The 26,460-nt window shown below is 43.2% G+C and overlaps 2 protein-coding genes across 9 annotated transcripts; both read left to right on the top strand.

Moving 5' to 3' along the window:
• Positions 1-249: 249 nt before the first annotated feature.
• LOC110522518 (BTB/POZ domain-containing protein 9) lies at positions 250-9,986 on the top strand. 5 transcript variants are annotated; one of them, XM_021600966.3, is made up of 11 exons: positions 250-461; positions 1,443-1,661; positions 1,854-2,217; positions 2,423-2,690; positions 4,078-4,297; positions 4,962-5,081; positions 5,172-5,281; positions 7,487-7,676; positions 7,789-7,896; positions 7,994-8,072; positions 8,176-9,986. In XM_021600966.3, the coding sequence occupies exons 2-11, from the start codon at positions 1,474-1,476 to the stop codon at positions 8,356-8,358; spliced, it is 1,830 nt and encodes a 609-aa protein (XP_021456641.2). In that variant the 5' UTR covers positions 250-461; positions 1,443-1,473; the 3' UTR covers positions 8,359-9,986. The 5 variants fall into 5 exon arrangements, with proteins under 5 accessions (XP_021456641.2, XP_090089296.1, XP_090089294.1 ...); XM_090233170.1 differs by having other exon boundaries at positions 273-474; XM_090233168.1 differs by having other exon boundaries at positions 280-969.
• Positions 9,987-10,932: 946 nt separating this feature from the next.
• On the top strand, positions 10,933-24,460 carry LOC110522517 (AN1-type zinc finger protein 3 homolog). Of its 4 annotated transcripts, XM_021600964.3 has the most exons (6): positions 11,508-11,647; positions 14,260-14,300; positions 16,498-16,704; positions 22,417-22,485; positions 22,566-22,742; positions 22,854-24,460. In XM_021600964.3, the coding sequence occupies exons 1-6, from the start codon at positions 11,583-11,585 to the stop codon at positions 23,006-23,008; spliced, it is 714 nt and encodes a 237-aa protein (XP_021456639.1). In that variant the 5' UTR covers positions 11,508-11,582; the 3' UTR covers positions 23,009-24,460. The 4 variants fall into 4 exon arrangements, with proteins under 4 accessions (XP_090089298.1, XP_090089299.1, XP_021456639.1 ...); XM_090233172.1 differs by lacking the exons at positions 11,508-11,647; positions 14,260-14,300 and adding an exon at positions 10,933-11,193; XM_021600965.3 differs by lacking the exon at positions 22,417-22,485.
• The last annotated feature ends 2,000 nt before the right edge of the window (positions 24,461-26,460 follow it).

The following is a 26,460-nucleotide window of genomic DNA, read 5'->3' as shown; positions in this document are numbered from 1 at the left end:
GTAGTTACAGTTTTGTCCCATCGCTGGTCGAGAGCCATGCGTCCTCCAAAACATGACCCTGCCAAGCCGCACTGCTGTTCTTGTATAGAATTGCAGGAATTTGTTCTCGTGGTACAGTTTTAAAACTATTGTATTGTTGGATTAAAATACATTTGAAAATTGTTGATCATTTTTGCAAGTGTCAGATTCACCACCTGCATGTACACGGCTTGTCCTATGCCTATACACAAGGGGCGCTGTTTTTTCTTTGAACATTACCGTTTTTCCCACCCAAACAACATCCGGGTTGTGACCCAATCCATTTGTGTTTGTGATGGTGGATTTTTTTCAGTCCGATTGCAAATTATTAATTTACCATTAATTCCCACGATTTTGATTGAATAAAGGGGAAAAGAACTTCAGGAAATAGTTATCGTGGAAGGGAGGACGAAAGGGGATAGCTAGCTACGCTTATTGTGCTGGTATGTCACACAGGTGAAAGTGAAACCCAAGCGTTTGTGTCTTTGACTGCGTCATACAGCTATCTCACGGTTTTGATTGATTCGCTAGATTATTAGTGTAATCTATGTATGGTTATAAACCATGTGGTTCTAGCCCTGAATGCGTATTGGTTGAAAGCCGTAGTATATCAGACCTTATACAATTTATTTAACTAGGAAAGTCAGTTGAACAAATTGTTATTTTCAATGACTGCCTAGGAACAGCAGGTTAACTACCTTGTTCAGGGGTAGAACGACGGATGTTTACCTTGTCAGCTCGGTGATTCGATCATGCAATCTTTCGGTTACTAGTCCAACGCTCTAACCTGCCGCCCCAATGGGTACCTATGAACAGAAAAAAATACTACTTACTGGTATAATTACGTTGGTAACCAGTTTATTAATAGCTATAAAGCATCCTCGGGGGTTTGTGGTGGAAATATGGCCAATGTCCAACGGTAAGGGCTGTATCCAGGGAGGTGCGTCGTGGGTAAGAACAGCCCTTAGCCGTAGCATATAGGCCATATACCTTATTGCTTAATTATCTAACTACCTATTAAATGGACAATATCATTGTTGCATTACACAGTAGATAACGTTACACAGCTAGTTATGTCCAAGTTTAGCCACCTGCAGTTATGGAATGCTCACAAGTATGATTCAATTGGCTGATGACCCGATGGAATCATGTGATCCTTCCTTAACCCATAGAAAATCACAGGCCACCAGTTGACTACTTAAACATGGTGAAAGTCCTCAATGGTGCTGTCTGTGCTAAAACTGTCTTTTGGTCACCTGAGGCCTCATTCTCTATGGGAGGGTTTGAATTTGACAAATAGAAACTATTGTTTGCGGTTTCCAAATTTTGGAGTAAACTGTTTCTGTTGCAAAATGTTTTGCAACAGAAGCGTAATGAATACACTCCAGGTTGTCAAACTATGTTTTCTTCTCTTCTTGTGTCAGATGTTAGTGAGACACCTCCAGTCAAATCACAATGAGTAACAACAGCCATCCTTTGCGTCCACTGGCCTCTGTGTCAGAGATTGACCACATCCACCTGCTGTCAGAGCAGCTGGGCGCCTTGGTTCCAGGTGAAGAGTACAGTGATGTCACCTTCGTTGTTGAGGAGAAACGCTTCCCCGCCCATAGGGTCATTTTAGCAGCACGATGTCACTACTTCAGGTACACCTGTTTGAATGCTTTTTTCTTGTTCTTCTTTGCAATGCATGAGGTCTTTGGCTTCCCATGAAATGTCAGATGACTGGCTCTGTCGGACAGTTGGTGATTAAATATAACCTTAAAGTTATTTTAGGTAATAGTGTACAATGAAGACTAGGTAACAGTGTATGAAATGTCTAACAACCTTTTCCCCAGAGCTCTGCTGTATGGAGGGATGAAGGAGTCCCAGCCGCAGGCGGAGGTGACACTGGAGGAGACCCGAGCCGAGGCTTTCTCCATGCTCCTCCACTACCTTTACACGGGCCGGGCTAGCCTCAGCTCAGCCCGCGAGGAGGTGCTGCTGGACTTCCTGGGTCTGGCCCACCGCTACGGCCTCCAGCCACTAGAGGACTCCACCTCTGAGTTCCTGCGCACCATCCTGCACACGCACAACGTGTGTTTGGTGTTTGATGTGGCCAGCCTGTACTGTCTGGGTGTGCTCAGTGAAGCATGCTGCGCCTACATGGATCGGCATGCCCCGGAGGTCCTGGCCTCGGACAGCTTCCTCACGCTGTCCAAGGTGAGTAGGAAGGTTCACGTTCATTCAAATCTAATAGAAGAACATGGATCGAAACAGGAAGGGGACTACCTGGACTTGCTATAAAAAATCAGTTGCAAAATGTTTTCAAACGATTTTCATTGTGTGTGCCCCAATGAACAAAACCCAGATGACTGAATCAAAAGAAGTAGTCTTAACTGAATCTGCTTCTATCCTCTCTGTGCAGACTGCTCTGCTGACTGTGGTACGGAGGGACTCGTTTGCAGCGAGCGAGAAGGAGATCTTCCAGGCGCTGTGTCGCTGGTGCCGGCAGAACGGCGAGGGTGGCGCCACGCAGGAAGTGATGTCGGCCGTGCGGCTGCCGCTCATGAGTCTGATGGAGATGCTAAACGTGGTGCGTCCCTCGGGACTTCTCAGCCCAGACGACCTGCTGGACGCCATCAAGATGCGCTCAGAGAGCCGCGACATGGACCTCAACTACCGTGGCATCCTCAGTGGGTCTCAGTCTCTGCTGGTCCTGTTCTAGTAGTCAGCAACTAATAGTTTTGTGTGTGTGTGTGTGTGTGTGTGAGAGAGAGACACAGTTGAAGTCGGAAGTTTAAATAGACTTAGGTTGGAGTCATTAAAACTAGTTTTTCAACCACTCCACAAATTTCTTGTTAACAAACTATAGTTTTTGCAAGTCGGTTAATTTATAATTCACTGTATCACAATTCCAGTGGGTCAGAAGTTTACATGCAGTAAGTTGACTGTACCTTTTAAACAGCTTCGAAAATTCCAGAAAATGATGTAATGACTTTTCTGATAGGCTAATTTACATAATTTGAGTCAATTGGGGGGGAACCTGTGGGTGTATTTCAAGGCCTACCTTCAAACTCAGTGCCTCTTTGCTTGACATCATGGGGAAATCAGCCAAAACCTCAGAAAAATAAACCTCCACAAGTCTGGTTCATCCTTGGGAGCAATTTCCAAACGCCTGACGGTACCACGTTCATCTGTACAAACAATAGTACGCAAGTATAAACACCATGGGACCACGCAGCCGTCATACCGCTCAGGAAGGAGACTCGTTCTATCTCCTAGAGATGAATGTACTTTGGTGCGAAAAGTGCAAATCAATCCCAGAACAAGAGCAAAGGACCTTGTGAAGATGCTGGAGGAAACAGGTACAAAAGTATTTTTATCCACAGTAAAACGAGTCCTATATCGCCATAACCTGAAAGGCCACTCAGCGAGGAAGAAGCCACTGCTCCATAACCGCCATAAAATGCCAGACTACGGTTTTCAACTGCACATGGGGACAAAGATCGTACTTTTTGAAGAAATGTTCTCTGGTCTGATGAAACAAAAATAGAACTGTTTGGCCATAATGACCATCGTTATGTTTGGAGGAAAAAGGGGGAGGCTTGTAAGCCGAAGAACACCATCCCAACCGTGAAGCACAGGGGTGGCAGCATCATGTTGTTGGGGGGCTTTGCTGCAGGAGGGACTGGTGCACTTCACAAATTAGATGGCATCATGAGGATGGAAAATTATGTGGATATATTGAAGCAAAGTCTCAAATCAGTCAGGAAGTTAAGGTTTGGTCACAAATGGGTCTTCCAAATGGACAATGACCCCAAGCATACTTCCAAAGTTGTGGTAAAATGACTTAAGGATGACAAAGTCAAGGTATTGACTTTCATCAAGCCCTGACCTCAATCCAATAGAGAATTTGTGGGCAGAACTGAAAAAGCGTGCGCAAGCAAGGAGGCCTACAACTCAGTTACACAAGCTCTTTCAGGAATTGTGAAAAACTGAGTTTAAATGTATTTGGCTAAGGTGTATGTAAACTTCTGACTTCAACTGTATGTATTCAATGTGATGCCTTTTGTGTTACAGTCCCAGAAGAGAATATTGCCACTATGAAGTACGGGGCCCAGGTGGTGAAGGGAGAGCTGAAGTCAGCGCTGCTGGACGGAGACACCCAGAACTACGACTTGGACCACGGCTTTTCAAGACACCCCATAGAGGAGGACGGCTGCGCTGGCCTCCAGATTAAGCTGGGCCAGGCCTACATCCTCAATCATATCCGCATCCTGCTCTGGGACAGAGACAGCCGGTGAGAGAGACATCCCGTGTGTTTTAGGGGATCCGTTTGAGCAAAGCACAATCGCTTATCTTTATGAAGGAAGTTATTTGGGATGCAAGGTGATTTACAGATCAGTGATTTTGATTAGTTTTACTGCCTTGTAATCAATCACGCACATTCCTTTCTCTCTGAAGGTTTCGCTCAACTGATGAGCAATGTTTTCATAGTGTTTTATATATTGAAGTAATGTTCATATCACATTACTGTCATAAAGATAGAGATACTCTTCAACATTGCTTTGGGGCAATTCCACGTTAACAGAGTGATGCTGTATGTCAAACAGAAAAAGTATGAAATGGAAAAGAGCATCTGCTAAATAACTAAAATGTCAAATATAAACAAAAACCAATGATTGCGAAGTTTAACAAATCATACAATACTTTGCATAATGACTACTTTTAATAATCTCCACAGAAAATTTTACAAAAACACATCGACTTGAAGAACAGTGCAGATGCAAAGTTTGGTAACGGAATGATGGTTTGTACTTTTTGTGCCGTCATTCTGTTACCAAACTTTGCATCTGCACTGTTTGGTGAAAAATCTGAGTCCTAGTATCACTCTGTTACTGTGGAATTGCCCTTTGGTCACTGCGATATGTATGGCCCATCACCCTCTCTCTGTATTTGAGCAGGTCTTATTCTTACTATATTGAAGTGTCCATGGATGAGCTGGATTGGATGCGTGTTGTAGACCATTCCAAGTATCTGTGTCGCTCTTGGCAGAACCTCTTCTTTACACCACGTGTGGCCAGGTAAATCTTTACCTATGGTTTTCTTATGGTTGGCACCAATTTTGACTTTTGGTTCCACAACATAGGCGTGATTGTGTCCTTGTGTCCCAGGTACGTGCGCATTGTAGGGACGCATAACACTGTCAACAAGGTCTTCCATCTAGTGAGTTTGGAGTGTATGTTCACACACCGCTCATTCACTCTGGAAAAAGGTCTTCTCGGTAAGGCAAGAATATCACCCAGTATACCAGTGTTATACAGTGCCTTCAGAAAGTATTCAGACCCCTTGACTTTTTGTACATTTTGTTACGTTACAGGCTTATTCTAAAATTGATTAAATAAATAAAAATCCTCAAGCAATCTACACACAATACCCCATAATGACAAAGCAATAAAAGGCTTTTACTTTTTTTTGTAAATTTAGAAATAAAAAACAGATCCCTTACTTAAGGATTCAGACCCTTTGCTATAAGACTCGAGATTGAGCTCAGGTGCATCTTGTTTCCATTGATCATCCTTGAGATGTTTCTTCAACTTGATTGGAGTCCACCTGTGGCAAATTAAATTGATTAAACATGATTTGGAAAGGCACACACCTGTATGTATAAGGTCCCACAGTTGACAGTGCATGTCAGAACAACAACCAAGCCATGAGGTCGAAGGAATTGTCCGTAGACTCCAAGACAGGATTGTCAAGGTATAGATCTGGGGAAGTGTACCAAAACATTTCTGCAGCATTGAAGGTCCCCAAGGACACAGTGCCCTCCATCATTCTTAAATGGAAAAAGTTTGGAACCACTAAGACTCTTCCTAGAGCTGGCCGTCCGGCCAAACTGAGCAGTCAGGGGAGAAGGGCCTTGGTCCGGGAGGTGACCAAGAACCCGATGGTCACTCTGACAGAGCTCGAGAGTTTCTCTGTGGAGATGGTATAACCTTCCAGAAGGATAACCATCTCTGCAGCACTCCACCAATCTGGCCTCTATGGTAGAGTGGCCAGATGGAAGCCACTCCTCAGTGAAAGGCACAAGACTGCACAAACCTGGCACCATCACTACGGTGAAGCATGGTGGTGGCAGCATCATGCTGTGGGGATGTTTTTCAGCGACATTGACTGGAAGACTAGTTAGGATTGAGGCAAAGATGAATGGAGCAAAGTAGAGCAAGATCCTTTATGAAAACCTGCTCAGGATGTCAGACTGGGGCGAAGGTTCACCTTCCAACAGGACAACAACCCTAAGTACACAGCCAAGACAACGCAGGAGTGGCTTTGGGGACAGAGTCTAACACGGAACCCAAACCGGCTGCGAGCCTGCGCCATCGTGCGCTATCGTGCATAAATTTGTTTTATCCCCCTACACCAAACGCGATCGACACACAGGTTAAAATATCAAAACAAACTCTGAACCAATGACATTAATTTGGGGCCAGGTCGAAAAGCATTAAACATGTATGGATATTTAGCTAGCTAGTTTGCACTTGCTAGCTAAGGTTCATTTGTCCTATTTAGCTAGCTTGCTGTTGCTAGCTAATTTGTCCTGGGATATAAACATTGAGTTGTTATTTTACCTGAAATGCACAAGGACCTCTACTCCGACAATTAATCCACACATAAAACGGCCAACCGAATCGTTTCCAGTCATCTCTCCTCCTTCCAGGCTTTTTCATCTTTGAACTTATTTGGTGATCGGCATCTAAACTTTCATAGTATTACCACGACGACCGGGAAAACAGTTTGTCTTTCAATCACCCACGTGGGTATAACCAATGAGGAGATGGCACGTGGGTACCTGCTTCTATAAACCAATGAGGAGATGGGAGAGGCAGGACTTTAAGCGTGATCTGCGTCAGAAATAGAAAGGAGTTCTATTTTAGCCCTTGGCATCGCAGAAGCTCGTTGGCGCACACAATAATTGAATAACATGGATTTCTACATTTATTTTGCGATGCTCGCGCACGCGACGTGTCCGGTCTGGTCAGCATGTAAGAGGATTTGCAGAGAAGAATGGGAGAAACTCCCCAAATACAGGTGTGCAAAGCTTGTTGCGTCATACCCAAGAAGACTCGCGGGGGAGTCTCTGCCGGAGGTGCTTCAACAAAGTACTGAGTAAAGTGTCTGAATATTCATTTTTTTTATTTAAAAAAATAAATACATTTGCTGAAATTTCTAAATTTGTTTTTGCTTTGTCATTACAGGGTATTGTGTGTAGACTGGGGGGGACTAATGAATCCATTTTAGAATAAGAATAACGTAACCAAGTGTGAAAGTCAGGGGGTCTGAATACTGAATGAATGCACTGTATATGATTTAGAAAATACATTGATCAACATTTTAGACTACATTTATACATATTTAAATTGCTAATAAATATTTAAAAACTTCTCTCGCCCAATTCTGTCTTTCTCTCCCATCACTTTCATGTCTGCAGTCCCCAATGAGAACGTGGCTACCATCGCGGCCTGTTCCAGTGTCATCGAGGGGGTGAGTCGGAGCAGAAACGCCCTGCTCAACGGGGACACCCGCAACTACGACTGGGACTCTGGCTACACCTGTCACCAGCTGGGCTCTGGGGCCATCGTCATCCAACTGGCTCAGCCTTACTCTATAGGCTCCTTAAGGTGTGTGTGTGTACGTGTTTTTATTTGTGTGTGCGCTTTAACTGTTGCTGAGTTTTTGTATCTGTCTGCACAGTTGATACATTTTTTGTTTTGTTTTCTTCCATCTGGACAGACTACTGCTGTGGGACTGTGATGAGCGATCCTACAGTTACTACATTGAGGTCTCCACCAATCAGCAGGAGTGGACAAAGGTGGTGGACCGCACCAAGGTGCCATGTCGGTAAGACTCCCAGTCTCCCTTTCCCATACTCTTCAGATAATCTTTGTACAAATCTGTCCATTTTGAGATCTTTTAAGTCTTGTTTTTCTTCCAATAGGTCGTGGCAGACACTCAAATTCGACAAGCAGTCTGCCTCTTTTATCCGCATCGTAGGAACTCACAACTCCGCAAACGAGGTGAGAGGATTGCGAATATGCCATTTTTTTTTATCTGCTGTCATTTTTGTGTTTATACCCTTTGTGTTTATAGCCTCATTCTCTGTTTGGCTTTGTTTTTCAGGTGTTCCATTGTGTCCACTTTGAGTGTCCTGCCCAGTCTGACGCGGAGGTGAAAGAGGGCAGTCCTGGGCAGGAGTCCAGTTCCACATCCCAGAACCCCAGACCTGTTCGGCCCTCCCGTACCCACAGCCTGCTCCCCTCCCTGCCCTCCTCATCCTCCACCTCCTCACAACCCCACCTCTGAGAGAAAAGGAGAAACCCTCAAGGCCACCATTTTGCACAACCTTTATCTATCACACAGGATGCACTGCTAAAATGCTGCTAAGCATACTATCCATTTTGATAAAAGATTGGCTTCTATTGCAATGATGAACATGTTTTTAGGGCGCTCATACAGTCCTCCCTGTCTGAAATATAGGCAATGTTGGGGAAAAAAGGCTATGGAGTAAATTTGTCCATGCATTTTCCATGAAGATATTGGCTAAAATTTGCAGCCAGTTTAAGGGAACTCAATTAGAACCTTTCAAAGCCTATGGGCCAGGTGCTATCCAGACAGTGGAGGTGTAAGCAGTACTGCTTGTCCAAAGATTAACCAATGGAATACAGCAGTGATGTTGGAAATAATATCACATTAATGTTTTTCTTCTCATTTAAAAAAATGAACAATCACAATTGGAACAAGTTTTTAAATTTGTCATAATTTCTATGCTTTTTAAGTAGTTTATTTGCACTTGTTGGTTAACTAGAATTATCATGTTTACCTATGGTTTTTATTTGCCGAATTCATTCGCTTCACCCCCCCTTGGGCTAAAAGACTATTACTGTCTTGGCTTACAGTAGTATGGCTGAGCAGCACTTCAATGTCTTGGTTCAAATTGTTTGGTATATTCCTAAGCAATATTTATGGTTTATTTGCAGAGTCTAACTATATTTGTCACTTTATTGTTCCCCATATTTACTGTAAGAAAGTTGTCTAGGTCTACTAACACAGGAGAACTGTACAGTGCGGGTAATCGCTATTTCCATGAATGGATTTGTTTTTGTCATTTTATTATCCTGACCTTTTGATCAACATTTCAATTGCTGCTTGTGTTTACCGCTCACTTGTCAATGATTTTGTTTGTGTAGTTTTATTTTGGCTCAACGATTTATCAATGCTATGCTTCCTATCCTCCCTCACATTTTCCCTCTTTAGTTTCCTAGCTCTTAATATGGCTCTTTCCTCTTCCATCTCCTTTGCTATTTTTGTAGCTTTCATGTAAATTTGACCAATCCTTTTGATATTTTCACAATACTGCTATTGCACAATGGATGAACATTGACTTAAAGTAAATTACTGTTAGTAGAAAGCAGATTACCTTTCTCATATCTATATTTTCCGTTCTCGTTCCTGAATAGTTTTGATTGCATTTTGTTGTATTTTCTTAGTATAATAACGTCATTACTGTCGGTTGCTTGTGTGTTATTCTATATCACTGCCATTACCATACAGTGGTATTTCTTTTCAAAAGAGGTCTCTTTTGTAGATGTTGATAGAAATTCAGCAGAAAGGTCTCAATGTTTCACTGTTCAAATAATGGTGATTGATTTGTAAAGTAAAAAAAGTTTGCACTACTGTAGTGGGCACCAAGAAAGTTTTTTTTTCAAATATTGCGTATGGAAAAATGTATGGAAACGGCATTATGTCCTACGACTTATTTTGCAGTACTTAGCGTTAGCAACCCTCAATCTTGAAAGACCAAATGTTTTTAACATTGCTGATTAATACAGGTGTTGAATGCAGCCTTGGACATCCATCCTCATGACACCCTACCAGCAGGCAATCAAGCTTTTAAACAATGCTGTATTAAACTTGTCATCGTGATTCATGTATGTCTTTGTTTTTTGACATGTTTTACACGACACTAATATAATCAGAAAGCTGTCCAACTCTCTTAAGGGAGGAGTTAGACCAGTGTTTCTCAAACCTCTCCTCAGGGACCCCAAAGGGTTTCACAATTTAGTTGCAGAACTGAACTAGCTCATCTGATTGGCCTAGTCAAGAGCATGATGATTAGGTGGCAAATTGAATCAGTTGTGCTAGCTGTGGAATAGATCGAACGTATGGAAAGGCTGGGATCCCCAAGGAGAGGTTTGACAACCACTGAGTTAGACTACAACTGGGAGGGAATCAATTATTTATATCAGGGATGGGAAATTCCAGTTTTCTGGGACTTGATTGGTGTCACACATTTTCTCCAGCCTTATTGCTAACACACCTGATTAAACTAAGTATGTTCTAAACTGAAGACCATGATTAGTTGATTATTGGAGTCCGGTGTGTTACCTGGGAGTAAAAGTTTGTCCCCAATCAGGCCCAGAGGACTAGTTTCCCATCCCGTATTTATATATACACACACACGTCATTGGGGGGAATAGATTCCAACACTTTCTCTGAAGAATGCATTTCAAGCACTGCATTTACAACTTTCACAATATATTTTTTTATATACTTCGAATAATATGTGTTGTGTAATTACTACTCTGACGTGGAATTGATTTTGTGATCCTCCTGCTTCAAAGCTGATCGATGTTTTGGGTTGTCCCAAACAGACCAAGGGGGTTGGGACATATTAAATATCGCACTTCGTAATACTTATTGTTCAATTTAAACCGTGAAATAAATAAACTGTTTTATATTACGTGTGTTTAAAATGCATAAATGTAAATAGTTGCTTCTGTGTCGGCGAGCATACATTCGTTATCCCCCCCCCCATAATGACCATAATACCTCTCGTCCCAGTTGGTTCCTATATAGTTCATTGCCCTCGTTACGCATGAATCTGAAACACTGGGGATTGTGTTCAAAGCACGCCATTTTGATTCTATTGATAGGGCACAGTGCACGTTTTATTCTAAATGTGAGCCATAATGAGGGTCAGGTACCCGTAGTTTCCTGATCTGATTACTTTGTACATGTCGGCCCGCTGTATAATACGTATCGTCTTTGAGGCCAGACTGCCCCCACAGGCAAGATAAATAGGGTGGTCCCACGGAGAGGGACACAGCACACGGTGTATTATAGTGGAATGATAACGAGGTAACTGTTTATACGCTGTGTCGAATACGTGTGATAATATTGAGATTGTTGGAAATATTTATTGTAATGTTGAATTTGTGTGGTTCATGTTACAGGTTGGATAAAGCACTGACACCCCCTCTGGCTATTCGTAGTAGCCGAGCGCCAGCTGATTACGTTGAGTCCGGTGTGGACACTTGAATGCTCAATTAATCCAAACTGAGCCCTTTATGACTATTCGGATCCCTGTGGCCGCTCGTGTCGGCAAAGCCATCCACCTTCTTTGTCCAAATTGACCGAGGACTATTTATAGAAGCGGATATCATATATTTGAGTTGGCTGAAGATCCTTGACAAAGACAAGGCCCCTGTCTCCTCCCCAGCCTTGCGTACCATCATTTTATTGAAGACATGGGGGATACTGGTAGTGAGCGCAGCAAACCTTTACCAACTCGGTGTCCCTGTGGATTTTGGGGGTAAGATCTCGTTATTTGTTGTGGAGATGGGTTAATGTGGGGATGGTAATTAATGTCGCCTAGACTAAATCCATTGTTGTTCTGTTGGGCAGACCGGGTGGGGGTTGGGGATAAATTGATATCTGAGCTAGCTAAACAACTGATCTGAATGGTTTTATACATCTCCCCTCTGTCCGTGAGTGTAGTTCTATCAAAGCGTGAAATCTCCAGAGCATGACTTTACAACTGTGGTTTTGAATGTTTTACGTTTTCTGGTTAGAATCTGACGTGGTCTAGGTTATTATTCGGTCTCGTTCGTTTAGCTATGTCTCCTTAAATGGAAATGTAGCCAGTCATATAGCTGTGATATCCTAACTGAAGATGAAACGTTGGACACTTTATCCAATGTTCTCCCGACTGTCATTACAGTGTAAACACAATCATCGAGTTACAGCACGTTCCTCCCTCACATTCCAGTCTCCTTTGTGAAATAGAGGGACCAAGCAAAGATTATAGGCAATGCTAGGAATAAAAAAAAAAAAAATTGTTGATTTGTTTGAACTGGGCAGTCAATCCTGTATGTGCAATGATGGGGAATTTTATTACCAAAACCCTGCCCATCTCTTTCGGCCCATGCACTCTACTAGTCACACTGATGCTCTTCAGGGCAGGTAGCCTAGTGGTCTGCAGTTTTTCAGCGGAAAAGGAAGCTAGGTTGAAAATGGTTGTATCCCTGAACCGGAACATCCGGTTGTTGGCAACTTTGCTTAGGCTACATGTGAGTAATTCAGTTTGCTCACATCTGTCAACGTCAGGTGACGCAATCGGCAGCCTGTTTACTGCTCCTGCAGTCCACACCCGGTTTGAGGTGTCTGAAGCTTGTCAGTTTTCCCCTCTGAAGGCCTCTCAGGCGTTATTTCCTTGTAGCCCTTCCCTTGTGTGTTAAGCCTATCTCTTTTTAGAGTATGTCTGCTTACATCCAGAGCCATGAACACATCCTGTTCAGTTTGAGTATTGCTGTTGAGTATGCCTCATTAAACATTGGGAGGGGTGTCTATCTCAACACTGCAGGATATAGGCTTTGCATTTAGAAGTTGGCTAGTTTCAAGAAATCCGGGATGAATTTGCAGCGCCTTTCTGTTTTTGGTCAGTTCTTACCTGGTGCATAAAATTGTGACTGACTGAGTGCAAAGGACAGTCTTTGATAATGACAGGCCCATAGATTTCTATGGACACTGTCCATTGGACAGACCATTCTAGACTGATATTATGTTTTGATCATCATGTTAGCTCAGCGGAAGCCCGTAGGAAGACGAGGCATTCGGTTATAATGCGTAAACTGAAAGTGGGTAGGCAGACAAGTCTTCAATGTAGTGAAAGGATTCAAGGATTAAGCTAGCATGGGGCTGGTCATAACTCACTTCTATGATGGAGGCTTTTCTAGGTATAGGCTTAGACACTGCCGCTGAATGACACGTGATGTACGTGGGGAAATTGCTGTTAAAGTCATGGTAGGATGAGTTCTAAATGTATCCTAAGTCAATTGGAACACTGCATTGGTCACGTTCCCTCCAAAGGGTACAATGGGCTGAATACCTTCGTTCCAGCCTCTCCCATATTGACAGTGATCACAGAGCCCTAAACAGAAACGTCCCAGCATTGTGAGTGTCAGAGATGTCCAGAATGAGAACAACCATTAGCCAACCTCTGGAAACATGATGTCATTGAGGGAGGGATTCAAAGGAAAGCCTGAGAAAATGTTGCATGTTTAGTGGGAGATGTATTTTTTTGTTGGGTTGAACATGTTTTTGATATTACATGGAAGGGTTTGGTTTGTTTGCATGCATGTGTCATGGAGTTTAGTCTGCCATGTGTTGAGTTGGACTTATTCTACATAATTAGGATTGTGAGAGGAGAGAACCTGCCTGCTTTGATGTTTGGTTTTCTATATATGCCTAGATTTTGTCTAGCCTATTTCTGACCAAAACATCTTGTAATGTATACAGTATTGCAAAAATGTGATTGATCCACAACGATCTTGTGTAGTTGTTGGGCCTATCCATGTTGAGTTAACTAGCCTACTCCAGTCAATAATGACCCCTCACTGGCCAGGTTGGTCAGTTGTCCTAAAAGTCAAAGCCTGTCAGGATGGCCTCTCCACACATCTGCTTAGCCTGGACTGATTAGCTTCTTAACCAATGAGGGATAAGATCAAAGGGATGTTGGTCTACCTGTCACTCATTTGTTGCTGTAAAAAAGATCCACTGTATTACTACCTTGTGCTCCTTCCATTTTGAACGATTTGTGACGCCCTTTACATTCCCCTCCCCCATAGCCTTTGTTTGTTTCCCCCTTCTCTTCTTCCCTGCCATGACTTTCTGTCATCTGTCACCCCTGCCATCAGCTTATTTTCACTCACTCTGTAGCTATGGCAACCTCGTAGGTCTATAAGACTGTCTGGGTACAAAACATAGCTCATGTTTGAGTGTCCTGAGAGGAATTGAAATAGTCATGCATGTTTTTATGTTGTTTAGCTGCAAATAAGAGGGGCAGATTGCGTTGACAAATTGTTTAGTGGGCTTGGTACCATCTTTCTGTGACTGATTTTTTTTACAATTTTTATCTCTCCCCAGGTCCAGTAAAACCATGAACCTCTGCTCAAAATGTTTTGCTGGTAAGCCTTCCCATATGTGTGGACAATGGGTTTCTGTTATGTGGCAGAGCTCTGTGTGTACCTGAGACATCAGGAGGGGGTCTCTGCTGTTTCTAACACTTTCGATTAGCCAACTTAGTTCGTTAGACATATTTTGTAGAAGTAAAGTGTTTCCCCTTATGGTATAAAAATCCCTATGAAATATTCCATAGGCATGCTGTAAAAAAACATTAGGCTATTTTTAGAATCCAGAAAGGGCCAAAAACCTATTTCCAGATGGATTTCTTACTGGCATAATAGTGATCTCTCAAGAATGAGTAAGATGGGTGTCAGGGAAAATATTCACCCAGGTCTGATATCATGCCTGTATGTCAGGGTGTTGACTCCCAAGCCTGCTGTGGTAAATGATTGCAGCTCTAAAATTGAGATTTTGACTGAAGTTTTGTGACTGGCTTCGGTAGTCCTTTTTGGGAGGCGTGGAAGAGAGAAAGTATGCTGGAACTCTGGCAGTGTCCATGGAAACGAGTGAGCTCGGTGAAGACGGTACCTAAAGGGGCAGCATTGCTTAGAATATATTTGATACACAAGAGCACAGCAACAGCAGAAATGAGTTCTATGGAGGATTAAGATATGACCCAGCTGCTTTTTGAGCTTGTGCTGTTATGGTATGGGGAGTTGATGGATAGACTCTGGTAGCCTAAAACACGGTCATTCTGAGCCATTCCATCTGAGTTTATGATTGGTGTCTTGGGGGTGGTGATGCATGCCCCGACATGTATGTTTGTGTGCCAAATCAAATGTTTTGTCACGTATACAACTGGTTTAGACCTTAATGTGAAATGCTTACTTACAAGCCTTTAACTAACAATGCAGTTCAAGAAATAAAGCTAAGAAAATATTTACTAAATAAACTAAAGTAAAACAATTTAATAAAATCTAGAAGTTAACACATTAACATTACTTAACAAATACGAGGCTATATACAATGGGTACAGGTTAGTCGAGGTAATTTGTCAAGTGACTGCATAGATAATAAACGAGTAGCTGTAGTGTATAAAACGAGGGGGTGGCCATTTTGATTAATTGATCAGCAGTCTTATGGCTTCGGGGTAGAAGCTGTCAAGGAGCCTTTTGGTCCTAGACTTGGCGTTCTGGTAGCGCTTGCTGTGCGGTAGCAGAGAGCAGTCTGACTTGGGTGACTGGACTCTTTGACAATTACTTTGGTCCTTCCTCTTACACCGCCTAGTATATATATCCTGGATGGCAGGAAGCTTGGTCCCAGTGATGTTCTGAGCTGTACGCACTACCCTCTGGAGTGCCTTACGGTCAGATGCCGAGCAGTTGCCATACCAGGCGGCGACGCAACCGGTCAGGATGCTCTTGATGGTGCAGCTGTAGAACTTTGAGGATTTGGGGACCCATGCCAAATCTTTTCAGTCTCCTGAGGGGGGGAAAGGTGGTGTTGTACCCTCTTCACGACAGTCTTGGTGTGTTTGGACCATGATAGTTTGTTGGTGATGTGGACACCAAGGAACTTTAAGCTCTCAAACCCGTTCCACTTAATCCCTGTCGATGTTAATACTGTTCGGCCCTCCTTTTCCTATAGTCCATGATCATCTCCTTTGTCTTGCTCACATTGAGAGGTTGTTGTCCTGGCACCACACTGCCAGGTCTCTGACCTCCCTATAGGCTGTCTCATCGTTGTCAGTAATCAGGCTGATTACTGTAGTACAAACGGAGTTTGTCATCAGCAAACTTGATGGTGTTGGAGTTGTGCTTGGCCATGCAGTTGTGGGTGAACAGGGAGTACAAGAGGGGTCTAAGCACACACCCCTGAGTGGCCCCAGTATTGAGGATCAGCATGGCAGGTGTTGTTGCCTACCCTTACCCCCTGGGGGGCAGCCAACCAGGAAGTCCAGGATTCAGTTGCAGTGGGAGGTGTTTAGTCCCAGGGTCCTTAGCTTAGTGATGCGCTTTTAGAGCACTATGGTGTTGAACGCTGAGCTGTAGTCAATGAACAGCATTCTCGCATAGGTGTTCCTTTTGTCCTGGTGGGAAAGGGAGGTGTGGAGTTTGATTGTGTCATCTGTATGCGAATTGGAGTGGGTCTAGGGTTTCCAGCATGATGGTGTTGATGTATTGAAGCAGCTGGTCTGTCAAGAGCTGACGTATGTGGTGCTTTGGGGCTCTAAAAAGCATTATATTTAATCTCTTTCAGATATCGAGAAGAAGCAGACAGATGAGGACTGTGCCCCAAAACCCAGCCCGAGCACTGGGAGTACCCAATCGGCTGTCTTCAATAGCGAGATGAGTAGTAGCAGCAGCAAAAGTAGCCAATCCCTATTGTCGTCGCCACTCACTAACTCCGAGCAGCCATCTGCATCAACCGAAGACCCTGTCCCCATGTTATCCAATACACAGGACGGTAAGATGAAGGGTCCACAACTTAGTTTTGAGATGTTGCACTTTCTGGAACCTTTGAATGAATTACTATAGCTGAGTTCATTTTCAGTCATTCAATCTGACCTGGGTTCAAATACTATTTATGGTATTTTAATACGTTCACATTTTGAAGGAAGTATTTTAATATTCTTTTTATTTGAAAATGCAAGTAGTTGAATATTTGGAAATTTATTAGGAAATACTTAAGTGTATTTTTAAATACTCAGATTTGAACCTAGGTCTGTTTGGTCCTAGGGATATTTGGAAACATTTATTTCGAGTTTTGAATAGTATTTTATATTAACTTATTTAAATACTTAAATTGAGGAGACAGACACACACACCCACCCTTCAAACCCCCTATGCCCTGTTTGAAATCTCTTTCAAAGTCACTGAGATCTCTTCTAGCCATGCTAGCCAAGATAATGGTCAACTGACCATTTTTATGCATGACACCACCCTGCATCCTACTGCTGGCTTGGGTGTTATGAGGTGGGTGTCAATGTAAACAGTGGCCATCTGGGTGGCCATTTGATTCATTGTTCAGCAGGCTTGTGGGTAGAAGTTGTTAAGGAGCCTTTTGGACCTAGACCTGGTTCTCCGGTACCACTTGTGGTGCAGTATCAGAGAGAACAGTCTGACTTGGATGATTGGAGTCTTTGGCAATTACTTTGGGCCTTCCTCTGACACTGCCTAGTATATAGGTCCTAGATGGCAGGAAGCACAGTGATATACCTCTCCGTTTGTACTACCCTCTGTAGAGCTCTACGGTCGATGCCAAGCAGTTTCCCTCCTTTTCCTGTAGACCACAATTGGCTTCTTTGTCTTGTTCGCATTGAGGGAGAGGTTGTTGCCCTGGCACCACACTGCCAGGCCTCTGACCTCCCTATAGGCTCTTTTCGGTGATCAGGCCTACCACTGTTGGGTCGTCAGCAAACTTAATGATGGTGTTGAAGTTGTGCTGGGCCATGCAGTCGTGGGTGAATGGAGTACAGGAGGGGACTAAGCACGTACCCCTGAGGGGCCCCAGTGTTGAGGATCAGCGTGGCAGATGTGTTGTTGCCTACCCTTAACACCTAGGGGTGACCCGTCAGGAAGTCCAGGATCCAATGGCAGAGGGAGGTGTTTAGTCCCAGGGTCCTTAGCGCAGTGATTACCTTTGCGGGCACTATGGTGTTGAATGCCGAGCTGTAGTCAATGAATAGCATTCTCACATAGGTGTTCCTTTTGTCCAGGTGGGAAAGGGCAGTGTTGAGTGCGATTGAGATTGCGTGATCTGTTGGAGCGGTATGTGAATTGGAGTAGGTCTAGGATAGAGGTCAACGGATTATGTTTTTAACACCAATACCGATTTATTGGAGGACCAAAAATAGCTGATACCGATTTAATCGCCTTTTTTTTTTATATATTTTTTTGTAATGACAATTACATCAATACTCAATGAACACTTGTTTTTACTTAATATAATAGATAAATAAAATCATTTTGGTTTAAATAATGCAAAAACGGTGTTGAAGAAGAAAGTAAAAGTGCAATATGTACCCTGTAAAAAGCTATTGTTTAGGTTCCTTGCTCAGAACATGAGACCATATGAAAGCTGGTGGTTCCTTTTAACGTGAGTCTTCAATATTCCCAGGTAAGAAGTTTTAGGTTGTAGTTATTATAGGAATTACGACGCATAGACTATTTCTCTATACCATTTGTATTTCCTATACCTTTGACTATTGGATGTTCTAATAGGCACTTTAGTATTGCCAGCCTAATCTCGGGAGTTGATAGGCTTGAAGTCATAAACAGCGCTGTGCTTCAAGCATTACAAAGAGCTTCTGGCAAACGCAATGCTGTTTGAATGAATGCTTGCGAGCATGCTGATGCCTACCACCCCGCAGTCAGACTGCTCTATCAAATCAGACTTAATTATAATAAACACACGGAAATACGAGCCTTAGGTCATTAATATGGTCAAATCCAGAAACTATCATTTCGAAAACAAAACGTTGATTCTTTCAGTGAAATGCGTAACCATTCCGTATTTTATCAAATCTTGCTGTTACATTGCACAGCCTTCAATGTTATGTCATAATTATGTAAAATTCTGGCAAATTAATTACGGCCTTTGTAAGGAAGAAATGGTCTTCACACAGTTCGCAACGAGCCAGGTGGCCCAAACTGCTGCATATACCCTGACTCTGCGTGCAATGGACGCAAGAGAAATGACACAAATTCCCAAGTTAATATTGCCTGCTAACATGAATTTCTTTTAACTAAATATGCAAGTTAAAAAATATATATATTTGTGTATTGATTTTAAGGAAGGGATTGATGTTCATGGTTAGGTACATTGGTGCAACAATAGTGTTTTTTTCGGCAATGCGCTTTTGTTAAATCATCACCTGTTTGGCGAAGTAGGCTGTGATTCAATGATAAATTAACAGGCGTTATATGCAACGCAAGACAAGCTACTTAACCTAATATCAACCATGTATCAACTAGTGATTATGTGATTGTTTTTCATAAGATAAGTTTAATGCTAGCTAGCAACCTTTTCCTTTTCTCTTTAGTTCATTCTCTTGGTTGTTGGTGCTTTGGGGGGTTCTTATATTTGATTTTTTTTTTTGGGGGGGGGGGGGGCTGTGGGAGGGACGTCAAATGGTTGAGTGACAGCTTTTGGGAGAGCAGGGAGGGAGATCTTGGAGGGTTCGGGTTCACATTTTTTGGCCTGGTGGTAGATTCGTCAACGTGCCCTTGAGCAGGGCATTGACTCTGGATGCTTCTGTGTGTCGCTTTGAATGGGAATCTGTTGGATGACTGGTATGATGTAGTTGTTGAGCGGCTTCAGTGCAAGTATATTGTATGTTTCGGATATACAAAAAAAACTATAAACCTACCGTGGCTCCTTGCTGCACTCATGTAACATGTGGTCAGCCTGCCACAGTCTTCTCGTGGATTGCAACATAATTGGCGTCCAAAAATGCTGATTACCAATTGTTAAGAACTTGAAATCGGGCCTGATTTAATCCGTCAACCTCTAGTCTAGGGTTTCCGGGATGATGGTGTTGATATGAGCCATGACCAGCCTTTCAAAGCACTTCATGGCTACCGGACGTGGGTGCTACACGGCTGTAGTCATTTACGCAGGTTACTTTCACTTTCTTGGGCACAGGGACTATGGTGGTCTGTTTGAATCGTGTAGGTATTAGACTCGGTCAGGGAGAAGTTAAATGTCAGTGAAGACACTTGCCAGTTGGTCTACGCATGCATAGAGTACACGTCCTGGTAATCCATCTGGCCCCCGCGGCTTTGTGAATGCTGGCCTGTTTAAAGGTCTTGCTCTCATGGGCTAGGGAGAGCGTGATCAGTCATCCAGAACATCTCATGCTCTCATGCATGCTTCAGTGTTGCTTGCCTTGAAGCGAGCATAAAAGGAATTTAGCTCGTCTGGTAGGCTCGTGTCACTGGGCAGCTCGCGGCTGGGTTTCACTTGGTAGTCCGTAATAGTTTGCTAGCCCTGCCACATCTGACGAGCCGGTGTAGTAGGATTCAATCTTAGTCCTGTATTGACACTGCCTGCTTGATGGTTCTTCTGAGGGCATAGCGGGATTTCTTTTAAGCATCCGGATTAGTGTCCCACTCCTTGAGTGGCAGCTCTAGTCTTTAGCTCATTGCAGATGTTGCTTGTAATCCATGACTTCTGGTTGGAATATGTACGTACTAGAGGTCGACCGATTTAATTGGGGCCGATTTCAAGTTTTCATAATCTGCATTTTTAGACACAGATTGTGGCTGATTAGATTGCACTCCACGAGGAGACTGCGTGGCAGGCTGACTACCTGTTATGCGAGTGCAGCAAGAAGCAAAAGGTAGGTAGCTAGCTAGGTTTAATGCTAGCTAGCTAGCTAGCTAGCTAGATATCTTATAAAAAAAAAACTATCAATCTTAACATAATCACCAGTTAACTACACATGGTTGATATGACTAGTTTATCTAGCTTGTCCTGTGTTGCATATAATCAATGTGGTGCCTGTTAATTTCTCATCGAATTACAGCCTACTTCGCCAAATGGGTGATGATTTTACAGCACATTCGTGAAAAAAAGCACTGTCGTTGCACTGTGTACCTAACCATAAACATCAGTGCCTTTCTTTAAAATCAATACACAAGTATATATTTACCGCTAACATCAATGACAGGTGGTATACTCCTGAGTGGTGCAGCGGTCTAAGGCACTGCATCTCAGTGCTGGAGGCATTCACTACAGACCCTGGTTCAATTCCAGGCTTTATCGCAGCTGGCTGTGATTGGGAGTCCCATAGGGCAGCGCAGAATTGGCACAGTGTTAGGGTTTGATGGTGTAGGCTGTCATTGTAAATAAGAATTTGTTCTTAACTGACTTGCCTAGTTAAATAAAATGAATGCCATTGGATGAATCCCGGAACATGGCACCTACCGTAAGAGTGTTAACCCGGGTGTCCTGGCTAAATTCCCAATTTAGCCCTCATACCATCATGGCCACCTAATCATCCCCAGCTTCCAATTGACTCCTTCGCCCCCTCTCCCCGGTAGCTATTCCCCAGGTTATTGCTGTAAATGAAAATGTGTTCTGTCAACTTATCTGGTAAAATAAAAACAATTAAGAAATTAGCATCCCAAAATGAACTCAGTAACCACACGTGTGGAAGCACCTGCTTTCAATGTACACTTAGTGTACAAAACATTAGGAACACCCTCCTAATATTGAGTTTTCCCTCTGAACAACCTCAATTTGTTGGGCATGGACTACAAGGTGTCTAAAGAGTTCCACTGGGATGCTGGCCCATGTTGACTCCAATGCTTCCCACAGTTAAGTTCTCTGGATGTCCTTTAGGTGGTGGACCATTCTTGATACACACTGGAAACTGTTAAGGGTGGAAACCTCCACCCAGCAGCTTTGCAGTTCTTGACACAAATCAGTGCACCTGGCACCTACCATACCCAGTCCAAAGGCACTTAAACATTTTGTCTTGTCCGTTCACCCTCTGAATGGCACACAAACAATCCATGTCTCTGCTTAAAAATCTTTCTTTAACCGGTCTCCTCTCCTTCATCTACATTGCTTGACGTAGACTTAACATGTGACTTCAATAAGGGATCATAGCTTTCACCCGGTGTCTGTCATGGAAAGAGCCGGTGTTCTTAATGTTTTGTACACTCAGTGTGTATATACTGTATGTATTTCATGATCTGTGTTGGCAGAGGTCTGTCAGGTTGGACTGACAGCTTACTTCTATTTCTGCCTCTGGAGGAGTGGTTCTGTGTGTGTCTTACTCTACTGGCAATGCATGCACTCAGCCTGGCCTAGATAGGACGCATAGTGGGGCAACATAGTTGCACTGACCATCTTAAGATCTGCTTGCTTCTCCCAGGATTTCATTTAAGGTTCCCAGTTTTAAACCAACTGCAGTATCTTGTGTTGTTGTATGTTGATATAAACAGAGACTTGGCATGTCAGGATTTTTATATGGATTTTGAAGTTACTTGAGCTTATCTTATTACATAACATTGCCACAAGGTCTTACATTCAAGATTGTTTTGTCTTCAAAGCTGTATCTAATTCCCTGCTTCTTGGTCTAGGTGACACATCTGGGCTCTTGATCAATGAGGAATGTTTCCTGTCTTACACTTTTTTTTTTTCCTTTTTTTTTTTCTCTCTCCACAGAACTATTATCATGCACAGAAACAGCCCAAGGTACCCTCTGTACGCCCCAAAAACGTCCTTGCGAATCAGGTACAGCCTTGCTCCTGCTCCCTGTGTTTGTGCAAAACTGTACGTTGGACTCTGACACGTGTAACCTTCTGTTCTTTCAGCTTCAGGGCTGGAGAGCGAGGCGTCACCGGAGAAACGGGCACGGGGGGACTCTGAGGAGGGGGAGGCGGTTAGCGAGGAGCCTAGCCCAGGACCCAAGCAGAAAAACCGCCGGCGCTGCTATCGCTGCCAAACCAAACTGGAGCTGGTACAGCAGGAACTGGGCTCCTGTCGCTGCGGTAAGTACTGCATGGGAACGACAAACACATCTGCCCTTAGTTTTCATGTCTCCTAACTGCGACTTCAGTCATTTTAACATTGTTCTCCTTCTGTCTTTCTTCCTCTCTTAGGCTACGTGTTCTGCATGCTGCACCGTCTACCTGAGCAGCACGACTGCCTGTTCGACCACCTGGGGCGTGGGCGCGAGGAGGCCGTCCTCAAGATGGTGAAGCTGGACCGCAAGGTGGGCCGCTCATGCCAGCGCATTGGAGAAGAGTGCTCCTGAGTTGCTCCCATTGACCGCCCGTCTCCACACTAGGCACTTCAAGAGAGGGTGAAAGGAGGGAGTGGGGAGAAGGGAAAGTGAGCAGGGGTAGAAGGGAGAGCGAGCATGGTTGAAATAGACTCACAATTTGCCCCACCATTCTGGATCTGAGTATTGTTGATCCACTCCTGTTAGTCTTGACAGTTTGGACTCTGACTTGGACACTGTCACCACGGCAACCTCTGGAGCCACACTGTCACTATCGCATGTTCATTTTCACAGCCTTAACTCGCCCAGTCTTCAGATTCAACAAGGACCCTGTAAAGAAAGAACGGTCAGATTATTTATTTTAGCACACAGCAGCGCCACCATAGCGCACCACTCTTTTTCCCCTCTGCTTCACCGATCACAAAAGAAGACTGTCTGCAACAGTACTTCCTATATGAAACTGACCTCTCTCTCCTTACCGGCTCCTTAGTTGTCTTTTGTCAGCAGGTTTTCACTATGTCAATGGTCACTAAGGAACGGAACATAGATCTGTCTGTCCCTAGACCACTCCTCAGGTTGTAGGAGGGTGGGATATCGACCTGTAACTCCCCCACCTGATTTTCTCTTTTCCTTGCCCAATGGCTCTGCATGGCATTGGATTGAATTGGCTTGTGTGTTGAGTGAGGACATTGTTCCCCAGGTCCTGGGTCAGTTGTTGTGGCCGTGTTTGTTCCTATGAGTCTCTGCCAGAGTGGTTTGAATCCAAACCAGACCACTAACCTTTGTACTGCAGCCAACCTCCTCCTCCGCTCCTCTGTTGGATCAGTCTGAACAAATGGACTGGAGACACACAAGCAGAAGCTCTTCTCTGCCTGCTGCCCTTTGAATGAGTGATGCTGTTCCTGCTCTTTGTTTTGTAATGCACTCTACTCCCTCTTCTGTACATACAAAATCCCTGACTCCTTGGACTATTGAACCATGGCTCTGTTCATATGGCCATAATAGAATACCACTTAGAATGCATGCCTGATACGTTGGTTCATTCTAAGTAGTATACTGCTAGTCTGTTCCATATTTTCTCCTACTACCCTAGTCACACTACTTGACTGTGCTGGTCCCAATGCTCATCTCATTCTTCACTCCATCCCCCTCTCCTCTGCTTCCTTCGACTCTCACTGGTCCCCTTCTGGTGCGAGGGATGATTTGAAGGATGGAGGGAGTGATGTGTAGTGGTCAACAACAAAAAAGGAGCGTACCGTTGTGGCTGGTTTTATTTTGATATTTTGCAATCTGTTCTCGCGAGTGCTAATGGAAGAAATTAATATCTTTCTGTATCTTAAAAGAAATTGTATTCAACCATATGGTTTTGATTTACTTACACACTAGCATAGCGCTGCATATTTAGTTAAATGTATAAAAAATAACTTTGTTTTCTCTTATTGTATTTGGCCTTTTTGCTGAGGATGATTAAACTGGATTAGAGGAGCGGGTCGTCTGTGTGATCTTTAAAGTTGATGTGTATAATGGGTGACTTTATAAGGAGTCCGTCAAACAACGATGTGCAAACCTTATTGTCAATGTCCGTAATGGGAAAAAAGCTCAAATTGACACTTTTTACATGCAACTTGTGTGAAAAGTAGATATACTTTTGACTGACAAAGGAACAATAAATATCATAGGCTTGCGTCTATGCCCATACCCTTCCGATTTGTGTTGATAACTTAATCTAGCCCTTGTTTTGAGGATTGGCCAAAACCTTTCCCTGTATTAATGTCCTCTATTGCCCCACTTCTCTGCTCGATGAACATCTCATTCCAAGATCATGGGCATTAGTTTCCCAATACATCTCAGGTGCCGAAACAGTGCCCAAACCCCATCTTGCTTAATGAAACACAGCAATTAAAATGTGATCCCTGTTCAAAATGAGATGCACATCAAATGAATTTAACTTAGGATTTGAATGTCAGTGTGATCTGTCACTATTTCAGTGTAAAGACCTAAGAGTGTTACTCTGTACATAGTGCAAGTTATGTATTTCAACTGTATGCAAAAACACAGTAAATATTTTTCATATGTAAAGGAAGAAAAATAAGGCTATTTGCATGGAATAGATAAATAACCTGTCAAAACAGTCACAAATACTCCATTTCGAAAACAATGTAATTTCTGTTTTGGTCCGGCCACAGATAATCAACATCACAGCCGGTATTCTCCTTGGTCCGGGAGAGAATATCTTCTGGCAAGGACTCTGCTGGAATGTCACCACAGGCAGCTTCCATTGCCTAGAGAAGGGCCATATGTTCATGGGGTTTGCGATCATACCACCACCATGCTGAAAACGCAATGGGGTTGAGAAATGGAGAATTGTAAACCTGGTATGGTCATGGAAACCGTTGCGAGCCTGATGGAAACTCACATTGTCCCAAATTCGAACATTTGCTGCTCAGGGTCACCTGACCGTCTGAAAAATATGAATGTAAGGTGTTCAGGAAATTAGAGATGGGCAGTGTTGTATGATCCAAAGGGTGTCATGGCAGTGGAGGACTCCATTGTGGCTCATAACTGCGCATATGGTATAATTTCCCCCACGCTGACCAATGATGTTCCTACCTCTCCTACTAGTCTTTGCTAAATGAATCTATGAATAGGAGTTCATGGGGGATGGGACTTGAATCCAACTTCATGATTCTCTGAAATGAGAGTAAATACTGTACAGTAAATTTCACTGGCAACATTGAGTCTGTTTCAAAAGTGTAATACTAGTACATTATTTGTACCGCTTTATCCTTTCAAATGGGACTCAGTAGATTTGCCTCATGATGATTAAGAATGCGGGCTATGGTCGATAAGCTCACTCTGATATGTAAGAGTTTTCAATCATCCGTTGCTGGATTTCCCACATTCTTATGGCATTTTAAACTACCATTTGAACAATGGCAGCCTCCTATTCATTTTTAAATATGTGGTTGTCTTTCAGTTCTCCAAAAACAAAAAATAGCATACATTACAGTATACAAGACTTAACATGTTAAAGTAGTATAGCTCCTAATTTCATACAGTAATACATTAAACATTTGTTTGCCCTTACAGTATGTATTAATCTTTCTTTACTGTGCTTTGTTATACTACTGTAAAGTAGTAGAGGTCCAATGTCTGCAGTACATACAGTTGAAGTCGAACGTTTACATACACTTAGGTTGGAATCGTTATTCAACCACTCCACACATTTCTTGTTACCAAACTATAGTTTTGGCAAGTCGGTTAGGACATCTACTTTGTGCATGACAAGTAATTTTTCCAACTATTTTTTACAGATTATTTCACTATCACAATTCCAGTGGGTCAGAAGTTTACTTACACTAAGTTGACTGTGGAATTTTTCAAGCTGTTTAAAAGGCACAAACTGGTGTCATGGCTTTAGAAGTTTCTGATAGGCTAATTGACATTGAGTCAATTGCCGGTGTACCTGTGGATGTATTTCAAGG

The sequence above is a fragment of the Oncorhynchus mykiss genome, chromosome 4, assembly GCF_057628025.1.
Source record: "Oncorhynchus mykiss isolate SJ-2025 chromosome 4, ASM5762802v1, whole genome shotgun sequence".
In the NCBI taxonomy this organism is placed as follows: domain Eukaryota; kingdom Metazoa; phylum Chordata; class Actinopteri; order Salmoniformes; family Salmonidae; genus Oncorhynchus; species Oncorhynchus mykiss.
This window is presented reverse-complemented; position numbering and strand designations above follow the sequence as displayed.

What these genes read in the sequence shown, in the direction of transcription:
- LOC110522517 (XM_021600964.3), top strand. Translation starts at nt 11,583, where the DNA reads ATGGGGGATACTGGTAGTGAGCGCAGCAAACCTTTACCAACTCGGTGT. An exon ending in TGTCCCTGTGGATTTTGGGG is followed by an intron (nt 11,648 to 14,259) that starts GTAAGATCTCGT and finishes ATCTCTCCCCAG; the next exon opens with GTCCAGTAAAACCATGAACC. An exon ending in GTTATCCAATACACAGGACG is followed by an intron (nt 16,705 to 22,416) that starts GTAAGATGAAGG and finishes CTCTCTCCACAG; the next exon opens with AACTATTATCATGCACAGAA.
- LOC110522518 (XM_021600966.3), top strand. Translation starts at nt 1,474, where the DNA reads ATGAGTAACAACAGCCATCCTTTGCGTCCACTGGCCTCTGTGTCAGAG. An exon ending in TCTGGAAAAAGGTCTTCTCG is followed by an intron (nt 5,282 to 7,486) that starts GTAAGGCAAGAA and finishes TCATGTCTGCAG; the next exon opens with TCCCCAATGAGAACGTGGCT. An exon ending in CGCACCAAGGTGCCATGTCG is followed by an intron (nt 7,897 to 7,993) that starts GTAAGACTCCCA and finishes TTCTTCCAATAG; the next exon opens with GTCGTGGCAGACACTCAAAT.